The sequence below is a fragment of the Centruroides sculpturatus genome, unplaced genomic scaffold (assembly GCF_000671375.1).
Source record: "Centruroides sculpturatus isolate CEXI.00-Female unplaced genomic scaffold, Cexi_2.0 scaffold56, whole genome shotgun sequence".
In the NCBI taxonomy this organism is placed as follows: domain Eukaryota; kingdom Metazoa; phylum Arthropoda; class Arachnida; order Scorpiones; family Buthidae; genus Centruroides; species Centruroides sculpturatus.
This window is the reverse complement of record NW_019384586.1, coordinates 1,233,739-1,246,694: the sequence shown is the minus strand read 5'-3', so window position 1 is coordinate 1,246,694 and position 12,956 is coordinate 1,233,739. Positions and strand designations below refer to the sequence as shown.

The 12,956-nt window shown below is 30.1% G+C and overlaps 1 protein-coding gene and 1 long non-coding RNA gene across 2 annotated transcripts; one reads left to right on the top strand and one right to left on the bottom strand.

The window, feature by feature from the left end:
- Nucleotides 1-831: 831 nt before the first annotated feature.
- Nucleotides 832-5,719, bottom strand: LOC111624604 (sodium/potassium-transporting ATPase subunit alpha-3-like). The gene is made up of 5 exons (XM_023367495.1): nucleotides 5,714-5,719; nucleotides 2,592-2,675; nucleotides 1,442-1,645; nucleotides 1,248-1,361; nucleotides 832-1,182 (listed from the first exon to the last, which is right to left on the bottom strand). Exons 1-5 carry the CDS (start codon nucleotides 5,717-5,719, stop codon nucleotides 913-915), a joined length of 678 nt encoding a protein of 225 aa, XP_023223263.1. The 3' UTR covers nucleotides 832-912.
- Nucleotides 5,720-9,774: 4,055 nt separating this feature from the next.
- Nucleotides 9,775-10,325, top strand: LOC111624594. Its single transcript, XR_002756606.1, has 3 exons — nucleotides 9,775-9,960; nucleotides 10,027-10,138; nucleotides 10,205-10,325. It is a non-coding gene; the product is annotated as an uncharacterized LOC111624594 (long non-coding RNA).
- Nucleotides 10,326-12,956: the final 2,631 nt, after the last annotated feature.

The window sequence follows — 12,956 nt, the reverse complement described above, 5'->3', positions numbered from 1 at the left end:
AAACCACAAAAAATTTATGTTTATTAGCTAATTAAAGTTTTTTTTAAACAATTACATAAACAGATGAAATTAGTTATAGACAAAATAAAAAATTAATCACTTGCAATACTGTTTAAATGACCAGTTTAAATATTTCATAATTTAATCGTGAAATTAATAGAAACAAACTTGAAAATGAGCCATTGTTTATTGTGATATCATCACAATGCCTGTCTACAATTTTTAATTATTTAATTAAAAAAAAATAACCCGACTTTCAGACTGGAAGTCAGATTATATAGTTAATTGGTCCCTAAGCTTTCCATACCTGATATCAAATTTAGTAGTGTCTTATTCCTGTACATCATACTTCTCCTCATAACAATCAAATCATGATGGTCATCTATCTAATTCTGTTCTTGAGAAAATTTTGAATTGAATTCACCTGACTTTTGATCCAGATTGGGACCTCTGGTCCTACAGAACATATCTGGTCTGAATTTTCACATATTTCATTCCGTTCTTGAGATTAATGAAGGACAGACATACAAAGACAGATGGATAATGGTGGAAATGTGTGTGTCTACAATTTGAAAATTGCAGTCCAGTAAAGCTTTCTAGGTGTTTCCTTGATAACTGAAGACTATTTTAATGTTAAGGCTTAGTTGTATTAACATTTTTTATTTATTTGTTTATATTCAAATTTCTCAAAGCTTTTAAATATTTAGAATCGTTTGGAAGTTAACATACTTGTATATCAAATTGGGAGAGTAAGTGCAGAGATTACTCTATAAAATTTTGAAGAAATTAAGAAAATTCAAATGCATATTCTCATATTTCTTCAAAACTTCTCATTTAACTCGGCTTTCAAATTGTTTACATTTTTATAACTGCGTAGTTTTCAAATTATTTTCAGATAATTAGGTGCGTTATTTAACAGATAAAGATACCTTCGACACAGTTTGTTGAAAAGAATGCAATGTTCTTCGTTTCAAGTGGATTTTCATGAGTACACTCTGAATTTCTCGTTTGCGGTTCAGACTCTCCAGTCAGTGATGAATTATCTACTTTAAATGATTGTGCACAGACAATTCTAATGTCTGCAGGAATTCTATCGCCACCTTTTACCTCAACGAGATCTCCAACAACCACTTCTTCTGCTGGCAAGGTTAATTTTTTCCCATCTCGGATTACTAGAGCATACTAAAATTCATATAAAGTTAATAATAATTATAAATTTATAAAAATTTCTTAGGAATATTTCTTACTTGAGGCACCATATTCTTAAAACTTTCCATAATTTTAGAACTTTTAGATTCTTGATAATAGGAGAAAACTGACGTTACAATAACCACAATAGCTAAAACTAGACCTAAATAAAGCTTAAAATACAGAATACAGAATGTTAATCGTTATTTAGAGGTTAAAGTAATAAAATTTTGAATGTTAAAATATCACTCACATTATCCATTTCGGGGTCTTCGCTATATAAAGCCTGAATAGAATAAGCTATAAAGCATAGAATAGCGCCTATCCATAACAACATAGAAAAACCACCGAAGAGAGTTTTACAAAATTTTACCCATTCTGGAGTCTGTTTTGGTGGAGTTAATGCATTAGGACCATCTCGTAAAAATATTTGTTTGGCTTTTTCTTCAGTCAAACCCTAAAAATTATAAATTATTATAAAATTGAATAATAACAGGTTTATTTTAACAATGCTTAGGAAAGATTAGAAACATGATCTTAAGGAACTGATTTTGTCGCAAATTTGTTTACTTAATTAAATAAATTGTAAAAAATATGTTTATTTTAAATTTTGCAATATCTGTTGTAAGATTTCTGCATATCAGAACCATTAACGAATGAATTAAAGGAAGTAAATTTTAATTGAACGCAATTAAATATCCTTTGTCATCAGTTATGAATATAATTAAAGTTTGTGCAATTTTTCAATGAAAAACACTACGAAGAGAAATTTACATATATATGTTTGTATATATACATTCTTTTCCATTAAAAATTTTAATGAGATAATATTTAAGCTTGCGGAAAATTTAAATTGGAAAATATATTAAACCGATATACTGTATTTAGAATTATTTACCATAACGTGCTTGAAAATTTTTACGGATTTAAATTTTATATTTTACTTTCTGAATTTTTATGTATTACAGATTTTTAATGCTTTTTTCAAAGTAAAATTTCCAGTTTTTTTTCCATTTACATAATTCATTTTCGTATAACTTTTTCTCGTATAAATGGCCAAGTAAACTTTTTATTGCAAAACCTTCTGAGAGTTTCTCAATGTTTTCTTTCACTTATTAAAAGTAATTGATTCCGAAGTAACGTGGTACACACAAGTACATACAAAGAACTGGTTTTCTGAATTGACATTTTTGGATTTCATTAAATAACTTTTTGGCATTTTAATATAGTGTTATGTCTAATTAAAACGAATTAGCCTATAACATATAGTTAAAAAATTACTATGTAAAAAGTTTTAGAAAACTTGAACGTTTCCTTAAGATAATTAATAAATAAAACGCGAAAGAAATATTATGTATGAGTTTATTCATAATATTATATAAGAATTCTCTTTAAACACTTACAAACTCCACATCGGTATTGAGTTGGAGACAAAGTTCTTCGAGACTGATCTTATGTTCTTCCTGAAGAATATTCACANTTCTAAACTACAGATAATATTCCTATTGGTCAGCATATATAGTATTAAAAAATATTTTATACATATAAAAAAATTTTATATTTAGTCTATTTGAATTAAAAATAAACTAATGGCAAACCATCTGACTAACCTAAAGTAATATGAATCTGCTGCTGCTGCTAATATCAATATCAACATGTTCTAAACATGTGCATTTGAAGATGAAATCCTCATTAACAAATTTTAATGTTTATTTTCATGCAAGAAGTTTTTTGCAAATACCCTAGAAGAATTTACATTACATTGCCATTATTCACTCTTTGTCAAATATTTTTCTTTCTCTCTGTGGCATGGATAAAATATTTTCAGCTAAAATTTGCTGTTTACATTAAAAAACAACAGAAATAGATACTTTTAATGTATTTAGTGTATTTAACAGTTATATTTACAATGGTGCATTTTAATACATTGGAATTATTTTGAGACCTTTTTACAAATATTTGATTAGTTGCCTGAAAATATTTACCACTAGCATTTTTTTCTTGACATATAAATCACGTAAATGATAAACTTGGTTGAATACCCACTAAATTACTATGTATATATGTTAATTTCATTGAATGAAACATTAACTCTTAAAATCATAACTATTAGCAGCAAATACTTTATAGATCTAGTATAATTAAATCTTGTCATGAACAATTTTTTTTATCATCAAATTTTTATTTTTTGACTGTACTGTCTTATTTAATTTTTATTTATTGACTGTACTGGCTCAACATTTTCATTTCACATTTAAATCTATCAAAGAATTGAATATCCATCATTGTTTATTTTTAATTCAAGTGGACTATTTTTCCAAAATAAATTTTCCAATATAAAAATGTTTCAAGAGGGAGGAGTTAAAATTCTTTAATGAAAATACTTTTTACATATCCAAAATAGAATAAATACTAATTTTTAAAATTGTCATATAGTTAGTTAGTTATATAAATATTTATTTTTAGTAAACCATATCATACACTAATATTTTTGTAATTAATTTTACCTTTATTAACCTTTATTTCAGTTTATTTATATATTTGCTAAAAGTTTTGAATTGATAAGCTATAAAAATATTTTCTATATATCAGTTTCAAGATTTAAAGTTATTTTGAGTTATTCAAACTTAAATGTCAAAAATAAATAAAATTCATTTTAAGAGTTATGATATTTATTGAAATTTCTGTTTATATTGAATAAAAACTTAAAATATTATAATACAAATAGGAGTTTTATAATTTTAAAAATCAGGACACTATATGTATTGAAATGTTAATATGAGTCAGTTGCAGCTTGATATAATTTGATAACCACTATTGTGATTTTGTTTTTACAGTAGAGCATCAATTATCCGACTCCCGATTATTAACTGTCACCTTGGTTAACCGACCGCATTCTAGTCAGCAAATTCAAATGTCCACTAGTGATGTGGTGCTACAATATTTGGCTATGTCTTGGCTACTTTAATATTATTTTTGTGTTTTAGCTGGCAACACTGGATTGACCATGAAAGGGAGCCAGTATTTAAATGAGGCTTAATTTTCTAATTTTTAACAATACAATAGCAACGATTATTATTTTAAAAAAAAATTGATAGGCTTAACATCGAGGAAAATTAAACGTGAAGTAGGTTAATAGCGATATACTAATTATATGGGATATACTAATATACTATACTAATGTATTTTTTTCATTCTTTTCGGTTATCCGATTTTTTCAGTTATCCGACCAACCCGCATCCCCAATTGAGTTGGATAATTGATGCTCTACTGTAATTAAAAAATCAATTATCCAACTCAGTTGAGGATACGGGTTGGTCGGATAACTGAAAAGAATGAAAAAAATACATTAGTATAGTAAATTAGTATATCCCATATAATTAGTATATTAGTATATCGCTATTAACCTACTTCGCGTTTAATTTTCGTCGATGTTAAACATAACAAAATTTTAAAAAATAATAATAATCGTTGCTATTGTATTGTTAAAAATTATTTTTAAATTATTTTATTGCTCACAAAACAAACAACCACTCATAATTAGAAAATTAAATCTCGTTTAAACACTGGCCTCCCTTTCATGGTTGAGCCAGTGTTGCCAGCTAAAACATGCAAAAATTTAACAAAAATAATATTAAAGTAGCCAAGACATACCCAAATATTGTAGCGCCACATCACTAGCGAACATTTGAAATTTGCCAACTATAACGGTTGGTTAACTGATGTGACGGTTAATTGGGGGGTCGAGTAATCGATGCTCTACTGTATTAACAATCTGATTGATTAATAATAATAATGTCATAATATTTATTTTTATATTAATTTTAATTTTCACAAAAGACACAAAAAACTTTGCCAGATTAACTAGATAGTGCATATGTAAACAGAAACATCATACAAAATAAAACGAGAGAATAGAGAGAAACCACATTCCATTGCCATATTGATTATTTTTTTGGCCTTAGCCAAGATGTAAACTACATGCTGCTAAAATATGCTATGTGCACCTAGGGATTAAATAATAAAGCATGTAAAATGGGGCAATGCAACCAATACTACTATGAGGCCTCTGGCTGTGGTCATGTAACTGGTAAAAATTCAGTAGCAAGTAAGTTAATCTCTCTTCAAAGCCAGTTTGCCGTCAGAATTTCAAAGTGCTGCAGAACTGTTTTTATTAATGCCTCTGATACTAGTGAAACTTCGTCCTTTGCCACTATGTATTGTAGAAAAGGTTCTAAACTATTACATCAGAACTACAAACATCAAGGCTCAACAATGATCTCTACTCCTATCTATGGCTGTTCATATGCTACAACATTGCAATTACCCTACAATCTTTGATCATCATCCTGTAAACAAGGTTATTTGGTGTCATCTGCTTCCTCCATGGATAACCACGCAGACATTAATATCTACAAGATGGGTCTAAAAGCTCCCTTCTTGTCAGCTCAAGTATCTGTATCTTCCTCCAAACTGACATATTTTGCCAAAAATATGTTAGAAGGTACAGATACCTCCCACATACCTTCATCTATCAAGCTGAAGAAGATGCTGACTACCAAGCTGTTCAGTGGGCTACTTCACTACCAAACAAAACTGTCTATCAACATTTACAGTGGTTCTCAGTCTGTCCTGAAAGCTCTATTAAATCCCAATTGCAATAGCAATAAAATTGCATATATCCAGCACCATATTAAAAATCTTGTAAATAAGATAACTTCTATATTTGTTCTTGGCCATACTGGTATACTAGAAAATGAAAAAGCCTACTTTGAGGCTAAGTCAGCTGCAAAGGACACTGATTTGGACTACACTTGCATCCCTCTCTCACATAGGCTAGCAGCCTTAAAATTATATTCAAGACAATGCTATACAAAAGTGGAATCAGTAAAAGTAGTTGAACAGTAAAACTGGTAGAATAACAAGACTTTATTTTCCTAGTGTTGAATGTAGGTTCTCATCACCACTTAGAGATTTAACATTTCCTACTGCTCAACTACTTACTGAGCATGGTAATTTTAGAAGCTTCCTTATGATGTATAACCAGGCAGAAACTGCTTCTTGCTTTTGCTCTACTGAAAACCTAGACACTGTGGACCATATGATCTATCATTGTCCAATTTATGATCAAGATAGATCTATTCTGAAATTAGAAATTTTTATGCTTGGTTTCAGGTGGTCATATCCACTCGATAAGCTTGTTCAGAAATCACTGTTTCGTGCTTTTTACAATTATGTTCAAAAAATATGGAAGAAAAGACTATTTATAATTTCTAGTTTTACATTTTAGTTTTCACTAAAAGCCAAATAATAACTTTATGTTCACTTTGTATTATATATTTTGGTTTATGTATTCTTAGTGTTATACATCCATAGGAGTGGTGCACTTATTCTAATAAAAAACGAGAGAGAGAAACCACCACATGGCCTTTATCCCATTACAAAAAATAGGTATAGCGTGAATCTGCTAGCATTATTACTCTATCACGTCACACGAGACAACTAGCATTCTTAATAGAAATCGCCAAATTGAAGCCAGATTCAAAATGCCACCACTCAATGAGATCAAAAAATAAGAATATTACGTAAGATGAGATCTATTACTTCCTACCCGAGTAAAAATTGTAAGAAATCCGTGACCCCCCCACCCACCTCAAAATACCTTACATAATTTATGGATGGCCCCTTACAAACTTTTAGAACATTGAATGGATCAAGAGCTGAAAATAACAATTTTTGAATTTGAAAAAGAATAAATATATCATGATGTATGAATTTTATTCTCAAAGTGTGCTGGTTGAGATTACATGCAATTAAACATGTACTAATCACTTACTACTTACGCTAACAATTTATTTACTAATGGTGTGCAGTCTATGCAGTCTAAAACAAACTTTCAAGCTTAGTTATGTGCTATTATGTCATTACTGTTGATAACATTTAAAGACTTAGAAAGGCAATAAATGTAAATTTTGTTCAATAAACTTAATCAAATGTTCCTTCTGGTTCTTTTAAAAGAACAGGGAAATCTTAGAATACTCTAACTTCCCAATCACATGCCCATTGTGCAACCAGAGTATTAGAATCAGAATTAGTTGATCTAAAATGCTTCTTTATTCTAACTGAAAGTGGTCATTTAATGGATCTGATTTATAATTTATAAGAATTTCTTCCCATTTTTTAGAAAGCTTTTAGTGCATATACTTCCAATTTTAAAAGCTCTTTGTCCTCGTCACTACGAAGAATAGTCATAACTGATAACTTTTTACTCTTCTGAGTCCAAAACATTTAACACACAGTTATTCTTGTTTTATTTATTTGTCGAAACTGTGTCTTCTTTTTCTTCTTGTTTTTGTTTGGTTCAATGTCAGGACTTGGTGAATTTATTGACACTTGGCAAATAATTTCACCATCAACTTTAATCCATATAGTGGTATCCTTTTAATCCTGTATCCAAGTATCCTTTTAATCCTGTGTTTCGGGCTTTCACCCTCTTCAGTCTGTTACATAGGTTGTATCCACAAGATACAACCTATGTAACAGACTGAAGAGGGGCAAAAGTGACAATGAACCAAACAAAAACACAGTTATTCTGCTAAATTATTGTCTCATCAGCTATGAACAGCCTTGTCTGAGCCTTTTTATTCTTAAACCTTTCCTTGTCTGTTTTCTGTAATAGGCTTTGATAATATTATCTATTGTATTATCAGGGAATCATGAGAGTTGACTGTATTCTTAATTTTCTGAAATTCTGTGTTTTTGTCGATTTTTAACAAGGAGTGGGTTAGAGCTCTGCCTACTAGTGTTGTAAGCACTGCTAGTTTATGCATGACTGTGTCTTTGGACTTTCAGTATATGAATGAGTCTACCCGCATGGCCTTATGAAATACTTCACTGTTTTCCAGCAGCCTTGCCATTTTCTGTTTTGTTGCCATCCTTGCCATGTCATCAGTCTTATTGCCAGTTCTTTCAATTTTTTTATCAAAGCAATCACAGTACCCCAAAACAGCTTACGACAATTCTTGAAGTACCATTCACACATTTTCATGATAAATTGGTATTTGGGTGAAAACCTTAAGTGTTCTTAACATATCTTAGGGTTTTAACCCAGTAAATACCAAATTTTCATGAATGAAACTTTCTACATTGGAATACAGCTCCATTTCAAACTAATGAGTCAGTGGTTAAACCAATTCTACACATGTTACTTTTGTCTCACGAGAATCTGAGACTTTCAGTGCCATCTAGTGAATGTGTCAAGAGATATTCCAGGAAAAATTGCTGATACTCATTGAAACACCCTGTAATATAGGAACAAAACATTGCATATTTCATTCTACATGGTAATTTTTGCTTAATCACTAGTGTTTTTGATCGTTTGTTTTTTATGGAATAATTTTATATTAAAAGGGAAACAAGTTGGAAAAGTATATTTAAACTGTACAATGATTTTATTATTTAAAATAACATTAGTGTTTTTTAAAAATATATCATTGTACATTATACAGCAAGTTTTGCATGACTGTCTTCAGACTTTCAGTATATGAATTCTTTTGATTGGTCGGTTATATTTCTATTTCTGTGAAATGTACATAAAACATCATCACTTTCTCAATTGATGATATTTCTAAATATTATAATAAAGTCACCTTGGTTTATGAACTTAATTCATTCCTAAAAGTTGTTCTCAAACCAAAACAAATTTTCCCATAAGAAACAATGTAAAATGTATTCATCCATTTCCAATTTCCAAAACATAACTATTTTTATTTTTATTTTTTTAGCTCTATTTTATGCATAAATGACTATAAAAGAAATATAATATTAATTTATTTATATCTATACCTATATTTATTAAAAGAAAAATGTTTTGTCACTTCCAACTGAAACCTGAAACTAACACTTTACAAAGAAGTGCTATAAAAGAGACTTAACTCTGCCAAGATGAAAAATAATCCAGTCAGTCTATCAAGTCTGACAAGTACCTTATCCACACTTTTTGAAATCATATTTCAATTGATTTGATTTCAATTTTATTTTTAGTTTCGGTTTTGGTGTAAAGATCAGTTTAAATTATTATTTTTAGTTTTAATTAACTGGCTACCTAGTATTAATAAATATTAATATTATATATATAAATTTTTTGTTATTTAATTTGAGTCAAGCACATTTAGCACAGATTTGTGGATGTCATTTGTATTATGCAAATGTCAATTAATGGTGTTTTTATTAAATAATTTGATTTAAATTCAGTTGTGACATGTACCATTAAATGGAAGTAGTATCTTACTCGCATGTGCATTGAAATCTAATTTGAATAACAACATTGTCAATGGTTCATGTCATGATGTCTAATGAAACATGGCCACTAACTTCTGAATTGGTAGTTTCATTGTTGATTGGTCAGCCATCAACTTTCTTTGGCACAGGGAAGTACAGGGATTTGACCATCTGTGTCTCTTAATCTTGGTCAGCTCTTGTCAAGTAGCTTGTTCGACAACAGAATTATTGTATAGCAACTGGGACAAATATGGTGTTCAAAACCCAACATTTGATTGTATTATAATTTATATTTGTTGCATTTATTACAGTATTTATGTATTACTAAGTTGTAAATTTTTAATTATAGAAGTCTTCAAATTTACCAACAGCAGGGTGTCACCCACAGCCAACTTTTAGAAGAACAGAAAACCGAAAGCGGAAGTAGCTGTTATGGGGGACCACTGAGATTTAAGAATACTTGCATTTTATTTATACAGTGCAAACAGAATGGTAAAGTCTAATTATCATTACTTTATCCGATTGTCTGTCATGTTTACTTAACGTATAAACTGTCAGTTTTGAACGAGCGCCTGGATTCCCGTGTGGATGACATGATTAAAATGGGACTGATCGAGGAAATTCAGGGTTTTTACAAAGACTACAGAAATTATACTACATCCAATAACATGTAAGAATGTTTCTGTAAGTTACTTCATTTTGTTACAAAAATAAATGTGATTCTTCTAATTATTAGTCTGCCGGATTACACTTACGGCATCTTCCAGTCAATAGGATTTAAAGAATTCCACAAGTATCTAATGCTTCCTGATGATGAGAAAGAAACAGAAGCTGGAAAGAAATTATTTGCAGAAGGTAAGGATTTCTTTAAATTACAAAAAAAGAAATTAAAAGTTGTTCATATAATAGAAAATTTCAAATTTGCTTACATTGTGAGAAACTGATTTGTACAATAGCTTGGCAACTCTTACTTAAAATCTATCTTGGCACTTAGGAAAATTTACAATATTTCACAAAGTGTATCATGCATTGCTTGCTATTTCGAATGCACATGTATGCACTCTGTATATACCATAGCCTACAAAGAATAAATAAGCCTTCTCATTATGCCCCATTCCTTGTCACCAATTTTGTAATTTTTTCCACTAGAGGTACTGCATGCCCTCCTATTATCAATTTATCATTGCAGAGTTTTGTGTAAGTTTGATAAAATAGGAAAATTTATATAAAATTATAAACAGTTTTTACTACTGTTATATACAACAGAGGAAAGTATGGCTATTGGTTCAAATAAGACCCCCCCCCAAGGTTTTAATATTTTCGTCTTGGGATCTTAAAATGTTGAGAAATGCAAAAAAATTTACAGGTTTTTCTGTATGAATGGATGTTAGTGAGTGAGTGTGTGTGATACAATTTGTTACCCTCTTTGAAGCTTAATATCTCCTGTGTTTTATGTTGAAAATGTCTGAAATTTTGTAGGGAAGTTTATGTATTAGAGGATTGATGCTAAAAGATTTTGGTAGTTAAAGGAAAATCGTATGTCATATCTTGAGTACAGTTGGACTTAATGGTAATTTTATTCATTATTAGCTTTTACAAATTTTTATNTTACATACTGACAGACGATAGTTAGCGTAAAAATCTCCGTTGCGTGGCGCCACGCTAGACGGCGGAAATTATATATTTAATTATAACAAAGTTACAATAAGTTAATATATAATTATATATACAGTACCTAATTTATATATAATTTATATAATACTGTCCAGACGATAGAAATCTCTCCGTAGCATGGCGCTACGGACGGTGGGAAAGTAGTTCGGCTGCCCGATGACGTTTGAGGTGTTTATAGGGAACTTTTACTATTTTTTACAGATACCAGTAGCAATTTTTTCGTAGTTTTATAGGAATCGTAATTATTGGGACCGTAATTATAGGGGGGTCGACTGTAATAAACTTTTATATGTCGTATAAATATATTGTATATAATATTTATTATACAAATATATAGATAAGTTGGAAGCCAATAATTTTGGATAATTGAATGTGGTACTTAAGTTACTTTTTGACTTAACATCTATTGCTCTAGTAATATTTAAAACTCTAAATAATGTGAAGTTAAAAACTTTATATATTTCACTTATATGTTGGGTTTAGTGAGTTATACTCAGTTGACACCAGTTTCTATGTACTATGCTGGACCAGAATCAAGGCATAGCAACCAAAACAAGACAAAAATTAAATACAGTAGACCTCCCTATAATACGGGTTCATATAACACGGTGAAAAAATTGCAATTGTGTTCATTGACACGCTAAAAGAGACTCGTATAACACGGTAAAATATCATCGCCGACTAGTGTTGCAGCAGGATTGGTCAAATCTGGACCAATAGCAGATATTGCACAAACCGTTGAGATTAAACGAGAACTGGACCTACTGAAAAACATTTATTATTCAACGGCCATAAAAATTATATTTTTATTAATGATGTCTCGAAAGTTCAGCGAATTTTTTGCAGAAAAATAACTTATCAGGAAACACGCGCCCGCCGTTCGATGAGCCGCTCTGCAACAAAAACAAGCTTAAGCAATGGCGTCATCGAATGGTGCACACTCAGTAAGTAATCCTACAATTTTTTGTTTGTAGCATAGTTTATATGGATTATTTTCAAAAAATTATGTGTGTTTTGGAAATGTTGAGTCAAATTAGTCTAGAATCGATTAATTTTATGGAAGAAAACCTTTCAAACAGCCATAGTCCCTAAACTGCACACGTGCAGGGCTGTGATTGGCTCATGTATTTAAGTGACTCGTACAACATGAATTTCATAAAAAGTGGAACGTATCTACTGCGTTATAGGGGGTCTACTGTAAGCGTGTCAGTTAGGGTTTCTTTCCCGGGATTCCCGCCGTTTATTCCCTACGAGAAAAATCCCGGGAAATCTCGCATTTCAATAATAATTTATCATGTCAGGTTTTCTTTCTATTATTTATTATACGAAAAGTTGCAGCTTGAAGACTCACCTAAGAGAGAAATTTTGAGGTTTCATGCTGCATATTATTACCTATGTTTTACAAGTCTCTATTTGTTAGTTCATGTAATATCTATGTATTGAACAGCAGATCATTGAACAGAATCTATCATTGAACAGCAGAGCACTCACTGAAAGTAAGTATCACTCATCGCACTTTAGTGTATTTTTTATTTCATCTTTAGAAATAAATTAGTATTTTTTTTGTAATCATTAAAACTCCCAATGAAACGCTTTATTTTACTTTCATCTTATAATGTAGGAGAACATAAATTATTTGAGCCTAACATGTCGGTATGGGTGAGATTGGCCCTACACTTTTAGTTACTTACTAGAAAATAAATTAAATTATTCAAATTTATGATATTCCTGTATGATCTTTTTTATTCATATAAAATTCTATTTTACTATCTCATCCCGGAATTTCCCGGGATCCCGGGAAAAGAAATTATTTT